This window comes from Nematolebias whitei, chromosome 19, assembly GCF_014905685.2.
Source record: "Nematolebias whitei isolate Nwh7 chromosome 19, NemWhi1, whole genome shotgun sequence".
Lineage (NCBI taxonomy): Eukaryota > Metazoa > Chordata > Actinopteri > Cyprinodontiformes > Rivulidae > Nematolebias > Nematolebias whitei.
The window spans coordinates 30841112-30864469 of NC_056516.1; the positions used below are offsets into that span (position 1 = coordinate 30841112).

Below are 23358 nucleotides of genomic sequence, written 5' to 3' on the forward strand. Positions count from 1 at the left end.
ATGTTTTTATTCTAATTTAGCAGCAGAGTGATTAATTTTTCTGTGACAGAGGGTGATTCCTTTTTTAATCCGCAGCGGCCACATTTTAATGTTTATTTAATTGGTGAATTTGTTTGACAATCTAAACAACTCCGCTCTCCTATTGGCTCAAATACATTAAACCCCGCCTTCTCGTACTTGTCGATTGGTGATAGGCCAAAGGAGTTCGAGAACGCCACGCCCCGCTAATAAACCCCGCCCCTTCCCACCGGCGTTCAATCGTGAAGCGGATTGAGTGCGCAGCTTTGCTGTGTGGCGCGTGAGTATGCGGGCAGGGACGTTACGGCTGCGGTACTGATTCACAGAAAGTACGAACAGAAACCCGGGAGGCTCCAGAGATCGGAAATTTACCGGAGGGGAGTTTACGCCCGCGCGGAGCGGCGAGAGGCACGGGGAGCTCAGAAGGGACGCTTGTTTTGGCGAATCCGACCGACGCTCGCGCGCAGAAATGGCGGAGCACCACGCAGCCAGCGACGGCAAGCACAAAGCTTCCAGCAATTCCGGGAGCTCGGTGCACGGGAACAGCCGACCGGGCGCCGCGGCTGGAGGAGGGGGCAAAGGAGGCCTGTCTGTCGGGCTGACCCAGCCGGCTGGGTGGCAGTCTTTACTCTGCTTCAGTATTCTCTTTCTGGCCTGCCTGGCAGGATTCAGCTCCAGACTTTTTGCCGTGATCCGGTTCGAGAGCATCATCCACGAGTTTGATCCATGGTAAGCTAGCTGATCAGAGGACGAGCTTTAAATCACTTCATGTGCTGTTTTTCACCCCCCCTTTTTTTCTGGAGCGCGTATTATCTTTGTGTAAGTTACTTTGAATAAGTTTGCGTCACAGCAGCAACGTAAACTTTATTTAGATGTTGGTTTTTATTTAGTAGCGCTCAGGATGAGTTTTCCCCTCAAACTGACCAGAAGGATTTATTGTATTCGTGTCCTTGGCACAGACTCTTTGTATAAAGAGGTCAAAGGTAAAGTGCTTGTGGACTTTTATTATAATGATCTAGGAATCTCAGCCTGCAACTCTGGTTTGACAACTCTGTTTGCTGATTTTTTTAAATATATATATATATATATATAAATTTTCTCTCACTCTTCTTAAAAAATCTTATAATATATCTACAGAGACAGGTACATTTGTACAAACACCATAACTGAGCTTCTGTATTCATTGAAAACAAGTTAAATGGTTTATCTAAGTGGGCTGATGATTGGGAGTGATTGAGGCTGTTTTCCAAGTTTCTTATCTTGGTGCTGATTTGATGAATAAGGAAGAACCTTGTGGACCTGCACCGTCTCTTGTAGGTTCTAGCAGCTGTTAGGAACCCCAGCAGGCTGCAGACGTGGAGCCAGCTGAGCTGGTCTGGTGAGTCTGCCATCACAATGCAGGATTATTCTGCTTTGGAACAGTGTGTCACATGGTCTCAAGTGGCAGCCTGGTTGCACTGTCATCCCCCTGTTTTCTCCACTTGCTGGCATTCAGCCAGCCTGATACATTCATTTATTAATTTTCAAGGACAGGTGCTCCATCTTGTTCAGGGTGACACTTACCTTTTCAATTATGTTGATAACTTGATTGCGTTTTATAGCCGAGGCTAAGGCGTAAGGCTGTGTGAGGTCGCACACGGTTCAGGTGGTCCTATTTGCGACGGAAATTTGCACAAGTGACCTTTGCTTGTATTAATGGGCGGCGCCATTTGTCACATAAGCATTAGCATCTATTGTGTTTTCAGCTTTTAAAGTTGGAAGAGTTTGGAGTACATTACCGGAGGCATTTTGCTCTACTTTTACAGGAGCACTTGGATCTGTCTTCACCGTGAGACAGTAAAGTGGCACCAGTTTCCACAGTCACAGAGCGGTGCAGCTCTTTGGCGTCATGTCACAGAAAAAGAGAGCAAAGGCATCCTTTGATATTCTAAAGTTTAAAAGCCCTAGAAGCAAAAAAAAAAAAAAAAAGTCTTCATCTGCTGTTCTCAAAAAGTTTCTTTTCGACCCCCGTAACAAAGCAGCGCTTCATTGGAAGTGTTTGTTGTAAACCAAGTTGTGCATGAACACTAAAGTCAGCCACAAAGTGATGTGCTCTTTAAATTGGAGTGCATCAAAACAGATTTACAGCTGAAACTTGTAGCTGAATACCGATATATCATAGTGGAAACCAAGCTTAAGCTGTTCTACATGAAAAAATAAATCCCCCCGCCCAAACAAACCATATCATTTAAACAACTGTTAAGAATTAGTTGGATTTTTCAGTGTGTTTTATTGATTGGCAATACACCCGGCTGGCTCAGTTCTTTTTGATTAAGTTCAACGATGCATATTATTTTCTTTGCTCTTTACAGAGGAGAGAAAAGTGCATGTTACGCTCACAGTTTGTTGATTAGAAAAGGCCTTCATTCTCAAACGCACCTGATTGGTGTCGTCATTGTGGGATGTTACTCGAGGTTTTTTCTTTTCTTCTGCACAAAGCTTTAAACTATCTGCAGCCAAGCATCACGTTAAACAAGCAAGCAATTTGTAGAATCGTGATTGGATTTAGAAGCCTCAAAATGTCAGACATGTTCTGCAATTCGCAAACACTAGAAGCTGTTATTGCTTTTTTTTTTTGTATTTTTGATTTTAATTGAGTTTATATAAGGAGCAGTTGTCTCAGGGCACTGTACAAAAACATTCACATACATAAAAAAAAAAGCCAATTAGTATAAGTTATTTATCTAAGGAAGCTAGCAGATTGCATTGAAGCTTCACTTCATCACAGTCTCTTCCTGAGCAAGCACCTTGGCAACAGTGGAAAGGAAAAACTCCCTTTCAACAGGAAGAAACCTCCAGCAGAACCAGTCTCAGGATGAGCGGCCATCTGCTTTGACTGGCTGAGGTTTGAGAGGACAGGAAGGAGAAACAAACATTGAATGGCAGGTCCAGGTATACCGTCAATTTCAGTTTTCTTTGTTTTCATTAATGATTATAAATGTTTCCTGAATTCATTTCAATTTGACGCCGTCTTTTCAAGCAATTAACACTTTTTCAGCATGCGAGCTACTTTTAAAATGACCAAGTAGGCCTGTCACGATAAGAAATGTTGCTGGGCGATTAAATGTCTCCGAAATTATTGCGATAAACAATAATATAGTTTGAAATTTGACAATAATTAGTAATTATTGTAAAATTTAAGAAGAAATGTTGGTTAATTTGTTTTGTGTGTAGTACCTTTGTTCAACCACCGGATGGCAGTATAAGATTGAACCGAAGGATGGATAGTGAGGGAGCGAGCAGTGTGTCTCTTTAAGAAAAATGGGAGGGAGACCCCTTGACGTGACATGAGCTGTCTCTTCTTCCTTTATTCGGTTCTCAAAACGGCGGACACTCGGTGTGGTTTGAGCTCTTTAGCATAGCATTTGTCACATAAAGCTTTAAAAAAAAAATCAGTAAATGAGTTCTCAGCTTCTTTTTGCAGAGAAAAATAACTTTTCAGACGAAGGCACGAGTTTCAACTGAATTTTGGAGCTTCGACAAGACGGAGGTTTTTTTTCCCTGAGGTCGGCCTGTTAGCTTAGCTTGTAGCATAGCTTCTCAGCTTAGCTGCTTTTACCAATACAAAAATGCGATTTTGGACGTTTAAAACAGGCTTTAAGACGAAAAGAGGAAGGGAGGGGTCAGTGAAGAGCACCAGAGTTGAGCCTTTTGTCATCCAGTGTCTTCAGTAGAAAGAGAGCGACGGAGAAACGATAAAGCCAATAAATGAAAATGAGGTTGATAATTTTCATTTTTCATGCGATTAATTGATTTATCGTTTATCGCAACAGGCCTATGACCAAGTCAAAGTGATCTACTACTACAAGACCCAAGTTTACAAGAGAACAACCTCTGGACACGTTAGTGTTTTTTCAATGTTTATTGAGGATAATAAACAAAAAAAATAAAGCGGGTTTACATGAAAACGCTGTAGTTTCCATGTCAGTTGGATTACCAGATGAGAAATTAGGAATTACTGTATATTGCTGTCACTTTAAAATGATAGTACCTAAACTGTCATGTGTGCCGAGTAAAGATATTCTGAGATGAGATGATTTGTTGAACATGTGCACAGAAAAGGAGGGGGTAATTAAGACATTTTCAAATTATCTGGCAACCTTGATGCAGGGCTCAGCTGCATTCATTGCACATGCAGCATTTGCATGACGGTTCAAACTGGTGAATACACTAACGTCTTTTTGGAACTGGATTTTATTAGTTTTGCTCCTACATGCTGAAAAAGGGTGAGAGGCACAAAAACGCTGCTCTCTGCCATTTATTATACAGTGAGCAAAATAAGTATTTGAACACCCTGCGACTTTGCAAGTTCTCCCACTTAGAAGTCATGGAGGCCGCTGAAATGTTCATCTTAGGTGCATGTCCACTGTGAGAGACATAACCTTAAAAAATAAATCCCGAAATCACAATGTATGATTTTTTAAAAATAATTTATTTTGTGTTACTGCTGCAAATAAGTATTTGAACACCTGCCAATCAGCAACAATTCTGGCCCTCAAAGACCTGTTAGCTCACCTCTAAAAAAGTCCACCTCCTCTCCACTTCTTATTCTAAATTAGAAGCACCTGTTTGACGTTGTTAGCTGCATAAAGACACCTGTCCACCCCACACAATCAGTAAGACTCCAACTACTAACATGGCTAAGACCAAAGAGCTGTCCAAAGACACCAGAGACAAAATTGTAGACCTCCACAAGGCTGGAAAGAGCTACGGGGCAATTGTCAAGCAGCTTGGTGAAAAAAGATCAACAGTTGGAGCAATTATTAGAAAATGGAAGAAGCTAAAGATGACTGTCAATCTCCCTCGGACTTGGGCTCCATGCAAGATCTCACCTTGTGGCGCATCAATGATCCTAAGAAAGGTGAGGAATCAGCCCAGAACTACACGAGAGGAGCTGGTCAATGACCTGAAAAGAGCTGGCACCACTGTTTCCATGGTTACTATGGGTAATACACTGAGACGTCATAGTTTAAAATCATGCATGGCATGGAAGGTTCCCCTGCTTAAATCAGCACATGCCCAGGGCCGTCTTAAGTTTGCCCATGACCATTTGGATGATCCAGAGGAGTCATGGGAGAAATTATGTGGTCAGATGAGACCAAAATAGAACTTTTTGGTCTTAATTCCACTCGCTGTGTTTGGAGGACGAAGAATGATGAGTACCATCTCCAAAAACACCCATCCCTACTGTGAAGCATGGGGGTGGAAGCATCATGCTTTGAGGGTGTTTTTCTGCACATGGGACAGGACGACTGCACTGTATTAAGGAGAGGATGACCGGGGCCATGTATTGTGAGATTTTGGGGAACAACCTCCTTTCCTCAGTTAGAACATTGAAGATGGGTCGTGGCTGGGTCTTTCAACATGACCATGACCTGAAGCACACAGCCAGGAGAACCAAGGAGTTGCTCCGTAAGAAACATATCAAGGTTCTGGAGTGGACTAGCCAGTCTCCAGACCTAAACCCTATTGACAGTCTTTGGAGGGAGCTCAAACTTTGTGTTTGTCAGCGACAGCCCAGAAACCTGCTGATCTAGAGAAGATCTGTGGAGGAATGGTCCAAAATCTCTGCTGCAGTGTGTGCACACCTGGTGACAAACTACAGGAAACATTTGATCTCTGTAACTGCAAACAAAGGCTACTGTACCAAATATTAACATTGATTTTCACAGGTGTTCAAATACTTATTTGCAGCAGTAACAAACAAATAAATTATTTAAAAAAAATCATACATTGTGATTTCTGGATTTTTTTTATTTTTTAGATTGTCTCTCACAGTGGACATGCACCTAAGATGAAAATTTCAGACCCTCCATGATTTCTAAGTGGGAGAACTTGCAAAGTCGCAGGCTGTTCAAATATTTTCCTCACTGTAACTGTTGTTAGTGCAGAAAAACTTTGGACTGCAGCCGCCTGTAGTGCGTATGTGCGACTTCACACTTGCGAAGCATTTCACACCTCTGTGGGGGGTTCCCCCAAAAATCTCCACTCTGAGACCTGGATTCAGAAACTTTCGGTTTCAGAGAGGATGAGGGCTGTTGTGTAAATAAACGACTGAACATTACACGCCGTGCAAATGGGGGCTCAGACTGGCTGCCCTCATGTCAATCAAGTTACAAATTTCATAGTGAGGATAAATAGGCAGACATCTATTTTTTTTAATGCCATGCGATCTACCCATACTACCTTTGCGATCGACGGGTAGATCATGATCGACGTATTGGGCACCACTGCTGTAGATGGTTCCTGCTAAATGTATTGTATGGAGATGTAACAGTCATGAATAAACACCTTGACCCTGCTGGTACAAATGTCTTTTTTTGCAAAGTACCAGTATTTGCCCTACTGGTGCATTTAAGAGAATAATTTGTTCCGACTCTGTGAATTAGCCATTCACACAATGACTTTCCAGCTCATCGTGTTAGCTTAACAAAAATTTGACTAGTCTGGAAGCTCTACGCTGAGCTTCATGCATCTGTCAGAAAGGAAAGTTTTCCTTGGAGAGAAATATTTTATGTCCACCTTGCCTTTACCTCTTCTCTTGCACACATTGGGTCCTGAAATATTAGGGATGTTTCAGAGAAGCAGTAAGACATTTTACTGAAATCCTTCCCAAATGCGCCAGAGTAAAATAACCAAAGCTTCAGTCCACAAGACAACGTGCACTATAGCAGTGCATCATGTTGGGAAGAGCTCAGTACCTCATTCTTTTGTCCTGCTGATCTATATTTTGCTTTCCACTCTATTGCTATTTTGCTTGCATTCAAATACATGTAGAATTAGTATCAAGGTGAAAAATGGCCAGCGGGGCACCTCGTCTAAGATTCTCCACACGTTGCCTTGAAAAAATATGATTTGCTCAATGCACTGTTTCATAATTCCCCTCCTTCACATTTTATGCTGTTAATGTGCATCCCAAGCAGAAGATGTGTCACTGTGAAGTGCAAACTGTCCACAAATTCTGCATCAAATTACCAGTATATTCTTCGGAACATCGCTGGTGTTTGATGAGGATTTAAGAAGCCTGTTTTAGAATTATAGTTTGTTACAACTAGGCCTGTTGCGATAAACAATAAATCACTTAATCGCATGATGAATGAAAATTATCGACCTCATTTTCATTTTACATGCTGTATCATTTCTTTGTGTCTGTCTTTCTTCTGAAGACACGGCTCAACACCGGTGCTCTTCTCTGACCCCTCCCTTTCTCTTTTCTCTTTAAAATCTGTTTTAACCGTCCAAAATTGCATTTTTTGGGTCGTTTAAAGCAGCTAAGCCGAGAAGCTAAGCTAACAGGCCGACCTCGGGAATATACCTCCGTCTCGTCGAGCTCCAAAATTCACGGTTGAAACTCGTGCCTTCTTGTAAAAAGTTTTTTCTCTGCAAAAAGAAGCTGAGAACTTGTTTACTGAATTTTTTTAAAAATTTTTATTAAAAGCTTTGTGTGGCAAATGCTATGCTAAAGAGCTCAAATCACCGAGCGTGCACCATGTCAGCCCATGTCACGTCAAGTGCCCTCCCTCCCATTTTTCTTAGATACTTCAATTATCCATCCTTTGGTTCAGACAGTCTTATACTGCCATCAAGTTGTCAAAAAAAGGTACTGCACTCCAAACAAATCAGCATTGTTTCTAAAATTTGACAATTAATTATTGTTAAATTTCAAACAATATTATCGTTTATCGCAATATTTTCTGAGACAATCATCCAGCAAAATTTGTTATTGTGACAAGCCTAGTTACAACACATGGGCGTCAGAATTGGTCACAAAAACTGGAAAATTTGTGTAAAACTTTGACTTTCACAAAAACCTTTTTCTTGTTTGAAATGTTTTGCACTTCTGAAAGGGTTGATTTGCATCAAAGCAGATGGAAGTATTTTCTGCAAATGAGTTCTTAATTAAAAAAATGTGTTATTAAAATAAATTACCTTTGGTTTACTTTGAAAATAATGTTGGGCAAAATTAGAGATGTGCACAGCCCAATTATTTTAATTCAGTTTTGCTTACAGGAACAAAACCAGTATTCTATTTCAAACAACTGTTTCTTCGATTCGACCTTCATTCAATGGCAAATTCATCTTTGCTTTGGCTTTCGGTTGTAACAAAACCCTATTAGAACAACCTTATCATGTGCATGTTACAACGAGGACAGATATGTTTGCAAAGCTTTATGTGCAGTTACAACGGAGCTTCTTTTTTCTAAATCCATGTTTGTTGTGTGCAAATGTAGGTTAAGATGACTTTGGTAAAGTGCCCATGTAATTAAAAGTTAATTAGCCGTGTAGCGCTAGCAATTGTCTGGCACACGTATACCTGGATGCAAAGTACGCAGTCTGGTTTAAGATTGTTCACGTGTGATGCTGCACAGCCATCATTTGAGCCAGTTCTAATGTTTTACAAAGCGTTTGATCAATATCGGTAAATTTGTGAGCCTCTAATCTCACTGATTTTGTTCAGATTGATGCTCAGTTGTGGGAAGATGGGGCTACTACCACTTATAAGTTTATGTAAAAGCACTGTTCCTTCTATAGTCTTACTATTTTGCATAAAGTATTGTTAATACGTTCTACAGAAAGTGGTCTGATCGTAGCTATACTTGTGCTAGTAAAGCTGACCAGAGTTTATAATATAGCTGCATTGTAAAACTTGGGTATCCCTGCCAAGTTTAAAGTGTGGGTGAAGTTACTTAAGGTTAAAAGGTCACATTGATGTTAAGTTAAGGGCAAGTGGGATTGTGCTTCTTGCACCATCTGCTCCTGTAATATCTGCCATCTGCACACTTCCTTGTGCAACTGTGATTTAAACCCAAGAGCTATTGGAGGAATGCCTAAAAAGTTTCATAACAAAACATCATTTCTGCTTCTTATTTCTGTTCCCCAGTTTGGCTGGCTGTGTCTGTTCACCTGCCTCTCTTAGTGTGCAAAGTCTTAAGGCATCCTTAAAACTATGACAAGCCCTCAGCTGTGTTTTAAGGTTATTTGGAGGCTAGCAGGAGTCAGGAGGCTAGTAGCTAGAGCTTAAATGATGCTAACATTGTTTATCACAATCATCTCTGGTGGAAATGTGAAAAACTGACTTTTGTAGCACCACTGAAAAACTATAGGTCGGATTGAAGGAGCTTAGTTTAAACTAAGATCCCTAGTCTTCTCTCTCCCTGGCTACTGCTTCCATCTCAACTGGAGGGGAAACCCAAGACATGAAATGAAATGGTGTCTTGAGTCTGCCCCAATGTCTTCTCCCAGTGGGATGTTCCCAAAACACCTTGGAAAGGCGTTCTTACCCATTCCACCTCAACTGGTTCCTTTTAGTAAAAATAAATTTACTTTAGGCTCCTTTCTAACAGCCATCCTCTCCAAACTGTTCCTGAGAGCGAGCCCAGTCGACCTTTGGATGAAGCTCATTTTAGCTGCTTGGACTTGCGTTGTTTGTCTCACTAACTATAGCTTGCTTATAGGTGAGGGATGAAATGTAGATTTCCAGGTAAACTGACAGCTCTGCCTTTGCGCTCAGCTCTCTTCACGATCACAGATCAGTGCGTTCTCTCTCTTTCCATGCCTCCCATTAGTCTCCTGCTGCGATGCTTTATGAACAAAACCCTTCCTGAAGTTGACGAGCCATCCTTTTTCCAACTGGTGACTGTGGCGTCAACTGTGGAGGAGCTGATCTGTCATTCCCATTATAGTCAATAACGGCAAATATTTTTATTACTTTCCCTTTGAATGATTTTAAAACTAAAATTTTATTTTATTTTTTTGTTTAAAGCAAACCGTGGTCTGTTTTCTGCTATTTCATATTCCCTGCTTTTCTGGGATGCAACTTCATTATTGGGGAAAAATCCATTTCCATCCAAGCCTCGACATTGGAAAGCCACTTTTGTATCATAAAGTGACTGAGCTTTTGTCTGTTTTTTCTTCTTCAAATGTTTTATTGCAGGACTCAACCATTGTTTTAACATCCTCTGGCGGTGGCTCGTCCACGGGCCCTTTTGATGCAAATTTGAATACAGAGTTTCGTAGATTCTGTTGCGGGGGCTTCAAATTAAAAGACCAAGGTGTCAGAATGTCTGTGTTGGCCCTCACCTTTCAACTGACGCCTCCTTTCACCAACTATGGTCCATCCAGAGCCAGTAATAACCACCGTAAATCCAGGCATACTCTTTAGCATACAGATCAGACCTAGAAGCTGTGATGCTGATTCTGATGCTACAGCCATGCAGCCAAATAAATTCCTGTCACGGTGAGGTGCGTTGATTTTGAATTGACTTTAGGAAGTCCATGCATAAACATTACATTCTGCTTGTGAGCGTGCGTCATGTTGGAAGGCGAAAGAGATTTTGTGTTGATGATTTTGTTTTTATTTTCCAACTAAAATATGGTGAAACTTGCTGCAAGGAAAAAAATATAGTTGTTACAAGGTGGTGGAGTTGGTCTGAGAAGAAGGGAGGGTGATTTTTATATTTTTTTCCTATGAGGGTCTGATAATAGTGAGTGATGGAGCGCCTGTGGACTTGATGGAATAAAATTTGTTTCTTAAAGAAAAATCTTTAAAAGCAAGTGGAAACTTTTATATTCGGCTGCTGATTGTTTATATTGTTTGGATGTGAATTATTTTGGAAAAAATATAGAAATAGATTTTTGTTATCTTTCGTCTGTGTGTGGGTTGATGTGTCGCTGTGTATCCTCTTACTGTATTTTAATCATGCAGACAGTGACTGGATCTAAAACACCATTCCTCTTATATTCACCTTTCATTAGAGCCCTCTCTGATTAATGTATTCAGTCATTCAGGAGGTAGGACTTTGACGTTTGGATCCACGGTGAGACGCAAAATTGATACGTTGGAAAACCCACAGAAAAACACAAGTCACGTTTTGTATTATCTCATCTGAACTGACTTGATGAGGTTTAATTTTTCCAGCCCATCCCTCCATATGCAGCAACATAACTGACTAGATGATTTTTCTATTTATGATCATAACTTGTATCCAACAGAGCCAAGCAAAGCAAACATGACAGTAATAACAAATACACTGTTTAATTATTTCTCTGTCCTGTAGAAACAAAAGAAGTTGGCATCAATTCTCCATCTTGTTTTTTGTCCTTGTAACTCTGTCCCGTAAGTAAAAACAATTCAGACGTTCATTTGGAACATCGTTGTGCATTTCTTATAGTGTTTGCTTCCAACTTTTTAAAACTTTATTAGGTAAACAACACACTTTAATTGTGGTTTGTTTTCTTGTTTGTTTTGTAAAGCAATGCATGATGGTATATTGCATGTTATGAGGCTGGAAACAAAAGCTGTGAATTGCACTTTCTCAGCCCTCAGGCACTGCACTTCACATCCAGACCTGAGAATGTACATAATGAATGCCAGTGTGCCATCAGAACGAGTCAGAACACAGGGGTTTAAGGTTCACACATTCTCCGGTGCTACTTTACACCTGTAATGTCAGCAGTTTCTCAGCATCCTCACCCAGTCCTACACAGTTTCACTTTGATGCTGCTTAGCATCTCAGGAAAAATGTTGTAGTGCCTCCTAAAGCTTAATGAGTATTTTTTTAACTTATAGAACTAATAAGTGCTAAGAAAAGTAAATTTCTCCAAGGATAACATCTCAGCCTTTTATCGTTTTACTTTTCTAAAACTAGCACAGTTAGTAGGGTTGCACAGTAGTCCCTTGATTATCACATGGGTTATGTTCCACACCACCGTGATAGGTGAAAAATTGCGAAGAATGCTATATTTATTTTAGTATGTATATGTATTTTAAGGCTTTATAAACCCTCCCCACACTCTTGCATTGTTCTAAACTCTTAAACTTACATAATTTTAACAACATGCATACCGTAGTTTCTGCCGTAAACGTTGCACCGCCGTATGTCGCATCAGTCCAAATACGCTACATTGCCAAAAGTATTTGCTCACTCATCCAAATTATCGGAATCAGGTGTTCCAGTCACTTCCGTGGCCACAGGTGTATAAAATGAAGCACCTAGGCATGCAGGCTGTTTTTTACAAACATTTGTGAAAGAATGGGTCGCTCTCGGGAGCTCAGTGAATTCCAGCGTGGAACTGATAGGATGCCACCTATGCAATAAATCCAGTTGTGAAATTTCCTTGCTCCTAAATATTCCACAGTCAACTGTTAGCTGTATTATAAGAAAATTGAAGTGTTTTGGCTTATTCCATTAATTTCCACTTTCTAGCTCAGACCTAATGCACTCGTTGCACCACAAAATTACCACTGACCGAGAACCTGCACCAGCATTAACACTGGTCTTCTCTTCCTTGTTCAACTTCTGCTCACTACTTTTTCCCAGTCAGAGTTCATATTGAACTCCTTGTGATTAATTTCATCCTGGGCAGGATGTCCCTGGAGTCTTGCGTCAGAAACGTTTGTAGATGTGCATCCTGCTGCATATGTGAAACGGGAGAGCTACAGATCTGATTCAAAAGGCCTCGGGCACGTGTACAAGTGTAGAAAAGCTATGCGTCAGGCCAGAAGACGCTGTGCAAAAAAGGAAACTTTTATAAACAGGTTTTATATCAATTTTTTGTTTCATTCCAACGTCTCTCTTGCTTTAAAGAGAAATATGTGCCAACAATTGAAACTTCTTCAGGTTTATCTTCCAGGACTGAGCCATTTTTTCTTATATTTTCTGTGTTGATGGTGTCCACTTTGCTGTAGATATGACCAAAGTTGTGCGTTCAGCTTTTCAGCAAGCCTCTTTGGGCAGCTGTTCAAGACTTTATACGGTGTAGAGGTGACAAACAGTGGCTGATTCATTCATGCTGAACTGAGGGTGATGATGCCCTAGTTTTTAGCCCTCGGTTTGCTTGTAAGCCAGTGTTGTTGGTGGGGCTTTTCTTAAACATTCACAAGTCTGGCCATCAAACAAAAGGTGCTTATCAGCAACCTTGAGGCCTAGATTCTTTGGATGGTAATGGCAGTGGAATAAAGCCAGTATATTAATGAGAATGACGGCCTCAGACCTACATTCAGATAATGTTTTTATTCTCCGCCAAACAGTATTTGCTTTGAAGGATATGTGAAGCTAGTTAATCCAATAAGACCTTAACATGCGAGTACCTGCATTTACATTTGCTGACAGTCTTGGTTTTTAATGCAATTAAGATTTAATTTGTCAAAATGTCACACAATATGCACAAATTGTAAATTAAGCAAAAACTGTGGGTTTAGAGCTGTAATAGTCAGTCTTAAGTTAGTTATGTAAAGAACCAACTAAGTTTCACATTATTTTTACTGTAAAAGTTTCTTACTCACAGATGCTCTCCCTTCCAAAGTCTGTTCAATTATTCTATAAAAAATACTGTAAAATCTTTATTGCAGTTTATATTGCAGAACAAAATTTAAGCGGTTCCTTTTTAAAAAAAAAATAATACTGCACTGTCCCATTTTTTTATATAATGTTTAATACTGGAGCAGGACCTGAAGCAGGCCTTGAAGTTGGCCCAGAAACAAACCCTAGATAGCAGAACTAAATTTATCCCCTGTGTTCTTGTCTACAGAAAATGCACCACGTTGGTGTGTTGCCATGCAGAGTTGGAAATAAATGCCTAGTTGATGCTTTTGTCAAGCTGTTTGTTCTCCACTGTCATGGGTGTTCTGATGCGATTGTTGTTCCGTGACCATCCAGCCTGCAGAACCCAACCGCCCAGGGAAAAAACAGAAAGAGCAACGCGTCCGCTCATCAAATGGAAGGCTGTAATTGAAGGCATTCATTGTAATGCCTGTGAGTGAACTCTTCAGTTTTGCTGCTCAAATGCTCTGCACATCGGACGAGTAGTAGAAGTGTGCGTCTAGTTGGTAGTTGTTGTGCTTTGAGGTGCAACTACTGAAGAACTAGGGGTGTAACGGTACGCTAAAATCACATTTCGGTTCGGTTCAATTTCGGTACAAAAAAAAGACAAAATGAAGACTTACAAAACGTTTATTTTGAAAATATGCCAAGTAAACGATACGTTTGTATAAAAAGAAAAGTGACCCATTTGGATGATATTTTAAATAAACGGCACTCTTTACAATAAATAAACTATACTAACAATAATGAAAATCTTATTAAATACAATAACAGTCAGAACCAGAACAATAAGCAGCAACAGACTGTTTACAATCTAACTAGTCAAGTTTTAAGTTTTTGGACAAAAAGACCAACTTGTCCACATTTTCTGCCAAAAGCACAGATCTAGTTGCAGTGACATTATCTCCAGCGGTGGAGAAAACCGCTCACTAACAACAATAGCAGGAATAATAAGGTAGAACTTTGCTAAATTTGTAGTGTGGCTGTATTTGACCTCATTACTCACAACCTCTTCTTGGACCTGCTCCCACAGGTGGGACAGGTCCCTGGAAAAGTTCAGAGTTCAGTCATTCGGACGTAGATCCAGAGCTTTAAAAACTCCTACAGCTTGTGTTATTGCTCTGGACCGATCTGAATTACCTGATAAAAGTTGTTTAAACACTGCTGTTGTCATTGTTTGCAACAAGCTGCTTTTCTTGCTTGTAGAAGAGACGTTCACCTTTGGATGATGTCGTTTCAAGCGTGTTAACGAGTTAGATGTGTTGCCTGCTGCAGATCCAATCTCTGTGAAACGTCGACACGCAGCTTTGGATTTACACTTGTCTTTTAGCAATAAAGCCATAATGTTCCCAAGCAGGAGACCACAATGAGATGCTAGGCTGCTAATGCTAGTGTGCTGCAAGATAATTGTGCCGTTCTGAAACACGCTTAGGAACTTTAGTTCCGCAGTGCTTAATCTCTTGTTAATAAAATTTAATGAATGAAAAAAATACCTGAAACGGTACACACGTGGACCGAACCGAACGTGTCGTACCAAAACGGTTCCGTACACCCACGTGTACCGTTACACCCCTAGAAGAAACCCTAAGAGGCGTTGGTCAGTCAATTCAATTCAGTTTATTTATGTAACGCCAAGTCACAACAGAAGTCATCTCAGGGCACTGAACAGAAACATTCACATAAATAAAAAGTAAGTTGATAACATTAATTATCTGAGGAGCTGCTTTGAGTCTTAACTTCATCGCAGAACTCTCATCTTAAGCAATCATGAAGGCGACGGTGGAAAGGAAAAACTCCATGAGGAAAAAACCTTTAGCAGAACCAGGTTCAGGACAAGTGGCCATCTGCTTCGACTGGCTGGGTTTGAGAGGAACAGGAAGGAGGAACAGATACACAATGGCAGGTCAAGAATCACATGTTAAGATAGAAATAATTTCAAATGCAAATTATTCATTTATAAAAATTTTAAAAGAAATGCTCAATTTGTCCTCCCATTAGTTTAAGCCAGTGGTTCCCAACCCTGGTCCCTGAGGAATGCCATCCTGCTTGTTCCTCTGCTCCAGCACACCTGATTTGAACGAAATGGTGATTAACAGGCTTCTGCTAAACTTAAGGAAGTAATTAAATCACTGACTCAGGTGTATAGGAGCAGAGAATAAACTAAAACATGCAGGATGGTGTTCCTCAAGGACCAGTGTTCGGAACCACTGGTCTATGCTTATGGCAGCATAACAAGCCAACCCCAACTATAGGATTTATCAAGGAGGAATGTCTTAAGCCCATTCTTAAAACTGGACAATGTGTCGGCCTCACCGACAGAAACTGGAAGTTGGTTCCACAATAGAGGAGCTTGATAACTTTAAGATCTTCCTTCCATTCTGCTTTTGGAAATTCTAGGAACCTCAAGTAAGCCTGCAGTCTGAGAGTGAAGTGCTTCGTTAGGAATGGGACAATAAGATTTCTAATATAAGATGGAGCTATGCTGTTGCGAGCTTTGTAGGTTAGAAGTAAGATTTTGAATTCTATTTTGGATTTAACAGGGAGTCAATGGAGAGAAGCTAAAACTGGAGAGATGTGATCTCCTACTGACTCCTCATAGCTCACTCAGTCATGGTTATTACTTGTGTTGAATAACGGTTGCTAAAATTTTTGAGTATCTGAGTGCAACACATATGGATGATTCACTCCTTTAGTTCTATATTTCTCAACTAAACGTGGATATTTTCTTGACGTTGTGGTTACTATCGATTAATACCGGTCCGACTGTTGTCAAACATTGGCTCAGTGTCGCTGCTTTCCCCTCTACTCTGTTTTTGAAGTGGTCCTGAACGCCCTCTGGGTGGTCTGGGGAAGATATGGGATGGAGGCAACACTGAGGATCTGTGCTTATACATCCCTGTCCTCTTACTGACAGAAGTCAGCATGCAGCTCTGTGGGCGAGTGCACCTGCATACAGAGAAGAGAAGAAAGGAGCAGTGAGCGAAACGACGGTGGGATGGTAGGAAGACGGAAAATATTGCCTGCCAAGCGTTCAGACTGAGGGAGGTGTTGGTGGCGGTGAGGCCAAAAAGAATGGCATTATTTCACAAACCGCTCCATCACTTTGTTTGTTTTCATGTGGACCCCAGCATATGTGCTTTACTTTATCGAAGGAGGATGGCGTTGACTTAATATTCTGTCAGATTCTGCCTCAGGTTAAACTGAAAATCTCCAGGAGCTGATAAAATACTTACAGCAGGGCGTATTTAATAAGATCAGCTGCTTAAAGCATCTCTGAAGACTTACTGAACGGTTGAAATGGCTCCGCTCAGCTTATTTTTGAGTAGTTTCTCTCCTTTCTGTTTAATCCAGCTAACATTTTATAGAAACTCCCTTGAAATGTCCTGCTTAGCACTGGCAGAGAGGCTGGGTGTGTGCTGGCTTAAAATAAATCTCTAAATGAAAACTTCAGGCAATTTTGGCCCCTCTTAGACTGGCGCTGGTTATTTGAGATTGTCTACCCATCAAGCAGGTAATCAATTATTTCTAACTGCTACTGCATATTAAACACAAAGATTTTCTTGTTTACGGTATTTGTTTTTATTGCCTGGATCTCGTATTAGACTGGCATCTAGACTTTTTGGCGTCTCTTACATGTTTTGTTTTTATTATAAATTTTTAGGAAAATCTCGCTTAAAGCATTTTGTTTTTTATATTCCTCAAAATTAGTATAATTTTTTTTGAATTGCAAATATAATTTTTTGTGTGATTGTTTTAGAGTAAATATAACAATACTCTGGTTCTTTATTTATTACATTTTTGTCTACCAGCAGGCATCTCTCCAATTTGGCTGAATCCCATTTTTTGTTTCTCTGCTGCAGATGTGTCCATTGTTTCGCTTTTTGTCTTCATCTTCAGCAGCTTATAGTAATAGGATAGCTTTATTTTTCCCAGCCTATAGCCACTGGCAAAGCTCACCTGGTGTGACATTACAGATCACCGTGATCTGAGGCCACGGCTTTGTTTCAGGTCGCAAAAAGCAGCTGACAGTGAGGCAAGGACAAAAACAGCCCACAGTCTCTTCCTGTTGATGCGGTGCCCGGGCAAATAGAGGAGTAGTTGAAGGGATGAGTGGGTGAAAGTGAGCTCAGGGCGGAGGATGAGAAATGGCAGATGGATAAAAGGAGGGCAGATAGGACATGGTGACAGCTGGAATAGGTTGTCAAATCTACGACAGGCTGCTGAAAACGAGCCAGTCAGCGGGGGTTCATATCATCGGGGTTATGAAGTTGACCAGCTGGCAGGTAGTCTGGGCCAGTTAGACGAGTTGACTGTGTTGTTGCAGGAAAAAAAAACAACTAACAACTGGAGTTCAGCCTGATGTTGAGAACACACACTAGGATTACTGATGAATGCAGAGAAACTGAATACAAACTGAAGGTCAGCCTCAGGGGTCAGACTCACTTTACACTCCGACTCTTTTTCGCTTCGTTTTTCAATCTTCAGAAGATTTTGCAAATAGATGTTTTTGAATAGAGACAAAGTAATTAGATTTTTTTAAAAATACGTTGAAATGTTTTCCCTCCCACCAACTCTGGTTTTACTGTACTGTCTGACCTTCCATTCCTGTATGTAAATGTACAGTTAAAAAAGTTTCTTCTCATAAAGTTCAATTTAATTAATCACTAACACTGATCTATTTTACCTCTACGTTAGATTTATTGTTCTGGCTAAAGTTTTACAAGGCAATAGCCTATGCAAAACGTCAGCTTGCTAATTTAAGAGGCATGTATCTAATAGTTTGGAGGATTGAAGAGATTTTATTATTGTTGATTTAAAAAAACAATCTATTTTACAGATCAGTTACAATAAACTTACTATGCTCCATTCAAAACAGCCAAAGTCCAAACACAGTTGTTTTGGGTTTTCTGTCAGATTTTTTTCACATGCCCTCGAACAAGATGGACACTTTTCTTCCTTGCCTTCGCCATGCCTTGTATCAGAGCCTCTCTTTACACATCTTCTGAATCGTACATTATTATTATGGATCTGCTCCGCTGGTCTCTCAACGCAACTGATATGTTTTCAACAAAGAGTTGGTGCTGGAGAGCCCTCATGCCCCGAACAGACGCACGCAACTGGGCATGTCATGGAAGATGTTTACATAATTAGATTTATGATAACAGGGTTTCTGCTTTTTGGAGTCTGCAGATATCTAGGTTATCGACAAATTAGGAAGACGTCGGCAGCAGTTTCGGCCATGGTAAAGCTGCCAACCTTATGTGAAGGATTAATTTGTGCTTCGAGCTCGCAGACTCCTATGCTTTGCAAGCTCCCTGGAACTCGCCAGCATGATGGATTCGACCCTGGAGAAAAGCTAACAAATTACCGACCGGCGGAAAGTCCACAAATCTGGCTGTTTGGATTCGCCATTGAGAGTTCCAGCAGAACTGAAGGCAGACAGGAACCAGAGTCTGCCAGTCCAAACAATTGTTGTTTATCTGAATCTGGCCTCACCGCTTGGCCTTGGAAGGCCATCTTATCTCAAATTGCTCCTGGTGGATATGTAAATCAAGAAGCTCAGCTCTGTTCACCCCTCGAGAACTTCTGTGAACACTTATCAGAGCTGTACCGGCTGAGAGACACCAACATCTTATCAGGACTATGGAAACTACCTGGAAGTGCTCATGGACAAATCTCACCGTCTTGTCGTCCAAGCATATGTATTGTCTATCTACGTTGCTTGCTGTGGTAGGTTTTGGATGCCTTAATCCGTGCCCTGTCAAGGACACAATGTGAGATCTTTTTTAAATTTTTTTTACCTCTTTCCTTATGTTGTCTTCCCTTTTTTTTTAATCTAAGCTAAGGGCAGTGCTTCTTAAAAGCTGCAGCCCCTGTACACTTCTGTCCATCTTTAGGATTGCTGTACGGAACGTAATTTTGTTGTACATCACTGTGCAATGGCAATAAAGCTTATTCTGATTTGGAGATGTCCTAGGTATAAATGTAAACGCTACTGGTTGGGAAAAACAAGTCCTGTTGACCACATTTTATAAGCTGCTGTTCAGTATAGATATACTTGGATAAGTGGTTCCTGTCAACCAGCTTTAATATGAAGGTTGCGTTTTATTTTTTGAACAGTTTTTGATCTTATTCATTCTTAATTAAAGAAACAAAAATGATAAACCACTTTCCATATTTTCTCAGTTTTCATCAGCGACTGGTGACAGAAGGCTTAACTGCCTGAAATTACGTTTCCCTTGTGGAAACGGGGGGTGTTGTTGGCATTCAGAAAACTGCTGCTTTAAAAAGTCTTGGGACGGCTTTAAGAACTGCGTGACTTATTGTAGCTGCAGGCGACCCACAGCTTGCTTCAATGTACTTGCAGGTCATTAGATAAATGGTTTGTTTGGGCATTAAAAGGTTTTAGATATGGCATAACAACCTATCACTTCACACACAATTAGCAAGATACAGTAATGGCTTTTTAAAAGATTACTGCAAAATGATTATTCTTGATGCTCAGAGGTTATACGTCTACATCCATAAATATAAAAGATGGAGTGAAAATTGTTTGTACTACACACCTGTGCATTTGCCACAAAGAAATGGTTTCCGCAAGTATTGTGCACACTGTCCTCAAGCCCCTTGTGTTTTATTATTTTTGAGTCCATTTACTCTGAAATAACAGTCCAGTCAGCTATGGAGCTCTACATTTACTGCATTTTTCTGTAGCCACCAGGGTATTGCCTCATGTTAGTACTAAACTCCCAACATTTTCTGCTGTTTTTTTTTTTTTTCCTACGATATTGGCTTAAATTCACTCGTATGCAACAAGACATCAATTTAAAATGTTTTCTCATTTCACGTGCTGTCTCGTTCTGCAGCGTTTTGTCTGTGGAGACACCACTCTGCCTACACGTTTTGCCTTTTCATGAAGCCGCCTCCTGATCCCAGCCAAGTCCTCCGAACACATTTTTTCGAAATTATTAAATAAAACGATTCTTCCCACGAGCTAGCTCCTACAACTTAATGTGTCCCAGAGACATGTAGCTCAGCAGGAGAAGAGGCGCTTTTCCTTCTAAATTTTAATCATCATCCCCACAGGCGTACTTCCTATCTGCTGCGGTCCTTCTGCATTTTCTAATCCTGGGTGGACTGACCCACATGAAGTGGAAGATAGTTGTTTTTGTTGTTTTTATTTTAACCATTGATTTTCTTTAAAGCTTTGAAGCATCTGCTCTGATTTATTGTTCCTACCTTTTATGAAGCGTTTATTTTTTTGTTCTAAGTCGACAGTAAATGGCTGATCATATTGATGGCTCTTCCTTTTTTGTAAACAGAAAACCTTCTGATTAAAGCTGTAAATTGTGGCTGGTAAAATGTACATTAAATGTAGACCCAATATTTCTGAAAACTTTATTCTGACATATTTAAGGAAATATGACCCATATACTTGTTAATTCAGTGATTAATTTTTTTTAATTATTGTCCAATTTGTAAAAATTAATTCAAATACAATTTTTTTTCCCTTAAAATACTGTCTCATTTGACCACTACTCATCATTCCAAAACATTTTATATCAACAACTAGGGATGCACGATATTATCGGTATGGTATCTGTATCGGCCGATATTGGCGAAATTTCAAACGATATTATTGTTTATCGCAATAATTCCTGAGACAATTGCCCAGCAAAATTTGTTATCGTGACAGGCCTATCTGAAATTAATTTGTTTAAATTTTGCTTTCCAAGTTTCTTTGTTTATTTTTATTTTTATTTTGGCTACCTTTACTGTAGAACAGTTTTGTTTGAGACATCCTGTAGCATCTTGGACCTAACCTCTGTTTTTAAAGTACTATGTTAGTGGTTATATATAACAATTCAAACTTTTTCTTTTTAGTCCAACAACGTTAAGTCATGTCATCTGGACAGTTTATTTTTTGTTGAACGTTTCGTCTTTCATCCAAAGGACTTCATCAGTCCGAGGAGCCACAACAAACTCATTCCCACAAGCATCACACTCACATAGTGGACCAACCAGTGAGATGGTGATAAGATGGTTTCTGGAGTCCGCCTTCTCCCCCATCGACTCCTCTGAGGCAGCCATAGCCAAAGCGGTTCAAAACATCAAAATTCATGCTCAATAATCCAGGTAAAAAAATCCCAACAAAGTTAAGAAACCATCTTGTCACCATCAAACTGGTTGGTCCACTATGCGAGTGTGCTGCTTGTGGGACTGGGTTTGTTACGGCTCCTCAAACTGACTAAGACCTTTGGATGAAGGACGAAAGTTTCAACAAAAGAAAAAAGAAAGAAACTGTCCAGATGACCCGACTAAACTTTGTTGGATTTTTAAAATCTGGATTATTGCGCATGAACTTCAATGTTTTTCTTTTTAAGTTGCTCCTCACCTCAGCCAAACTGTTTAAAGACAGCACTTCTAGAGTTGAAACAACTTCTGAACTCGGTGTAAATATTTTAGTCATGGATCTTCAGTAGGTTTATTTAAGCAGTTTGTTTACCTAAATACTTTTTGCTTCCTTTTTGTGACAGCTTTTGCTTTCCTGGTTTTCCTTCCTTAGTCGTCTTTATTTGGCTCTGAAATCAAAGGCAATGAAGTTGGAGCAGGTCTCTAATGGTGTCATCTTCACTTCCAGAATTTTTCTTCCCAACATGCAATTTTAAAGCCTTCGTTTTTTCATAGATGCACTCTATTTGAAAGATCAAGGGGATCTTTTTGACACTAAAATGAATCCAGCTCTGAAGACGACACCTCTCCATTAAAAATCTCCCTGCGCTCCATTAGAATACAGTATATGAAGATCATTAGGCACTTGGATGTGATTTTACTAAGAAGAAATAAATGACCCCAAACGTTCATGTTTCCTATCGGTGTAGTTCCAGCAATTTAGCAATTATCACAAGTCATTAGAATTTCATTTACTGTGACTACTTATCTTGACCTTGAAATATATTCTTTTAGTCCAAGTGGCATTTATACCAGCGAGTTTCATTCTTTTATGCGTTTCTGTTACTTCTGCTCCAATTATGTCTGCTGTTTTTATCCGTAAATTGTGGACTAACGCTTGCATGACCGTAGTTATTCAGAGTTGCGCTTCAAAGTGAGATTACCGTGTAAAAGGCTTGTCAGGCTTTTAAATCTCACCTCTGTTGCTTAGGATGTGACATGAAGCTGAACCCTCCACTGGTTTTAGAAATATGTTCTGTTTATTTACAAGCACTAGCAAATTAAGGTCTTTGTGCATGTTGTGGGGAATTTAAGTGGTGACTCACCCCACAGTCAAGAACTTTCTTTTTTGAAAATGTTCTGACTGATGCAATGTGGCAAAACAGTTGTTGGAGCTGTCACCTCACAGCAAGAAGGTCTCTGGTTCAACATCTGGTTGTGGTCTTTCTGTGTGGAGTTTGTTCTCTGGTTTTCTGGGGTACTCTGGTTCTCTACAAACCACATACACGCATGTAGGGTTAATCTGAGTCAAACCAGCATTAGGTATGGTTTTTTTTATCTTGTTTGTTTTTCTGTCCCTGTGATAAATGTGCAACTTGTCCAGGGTGTACCCCTCCTAGTGCCCAAAGATCACAGGAGATGGGCACCAGCTTCCTGCACAGAAAAGTGGTTGAAGAGAAAGGTTGATTCAATGTGGCAGACTGCATTGTGGACTTGCACGGGGTTTCTCTGACAAAACGCTCTAAAAGTTGAGGCTTTTACAAATTATCTTTACCATTATCTTTACCTGGTTCTTGATTTTTGAGCTGTGGGGTTTCACTGGTGCCCATATCCAGCAGTCGCTGTGCGAGAGGCAGAGGACACCCTGGACAGGTCTCCAGTCCATCACAGGTCCATATAGAGACAAATGAGACAGACCACCATTCACTCTCTCACTCACACCTAGACCATTTAGAGTTCAATCAGTCTAACAGGCATGTTTTTGGTCTGTGGGAGGAAACCGGAGTACCATGGGAAAACCCACGCA

The 23358-nt window shown here is 40.3% G+C and overlaps 1 protein-coding gene across 1 annotated transcript in view; it reads left to right on the forward strand.

Annotated features, from left to right (window-relative positions):
* Positions 1–252: 252 nt before the first annotated feature.
* LOC119425930 (dolichyl-diphosphooligosaccharide--protein glycosyltransferase subunit STT3B) overlaps positions 253–23358 on the forward strand; it is a 104151-nt gene continuing 81045 nt past the window's right edge. Inside the window, exon 1 of the mRNA XM_037693485.1 lies at positions 253–747. Coding sequence (XP_037549413.1) covers positions 488–747 — 260 coding nt within the window. The 5' untranslated portion in view covers positions 253–487. The remainder of the gene's footprint in view (positions 748–23358) is intronic.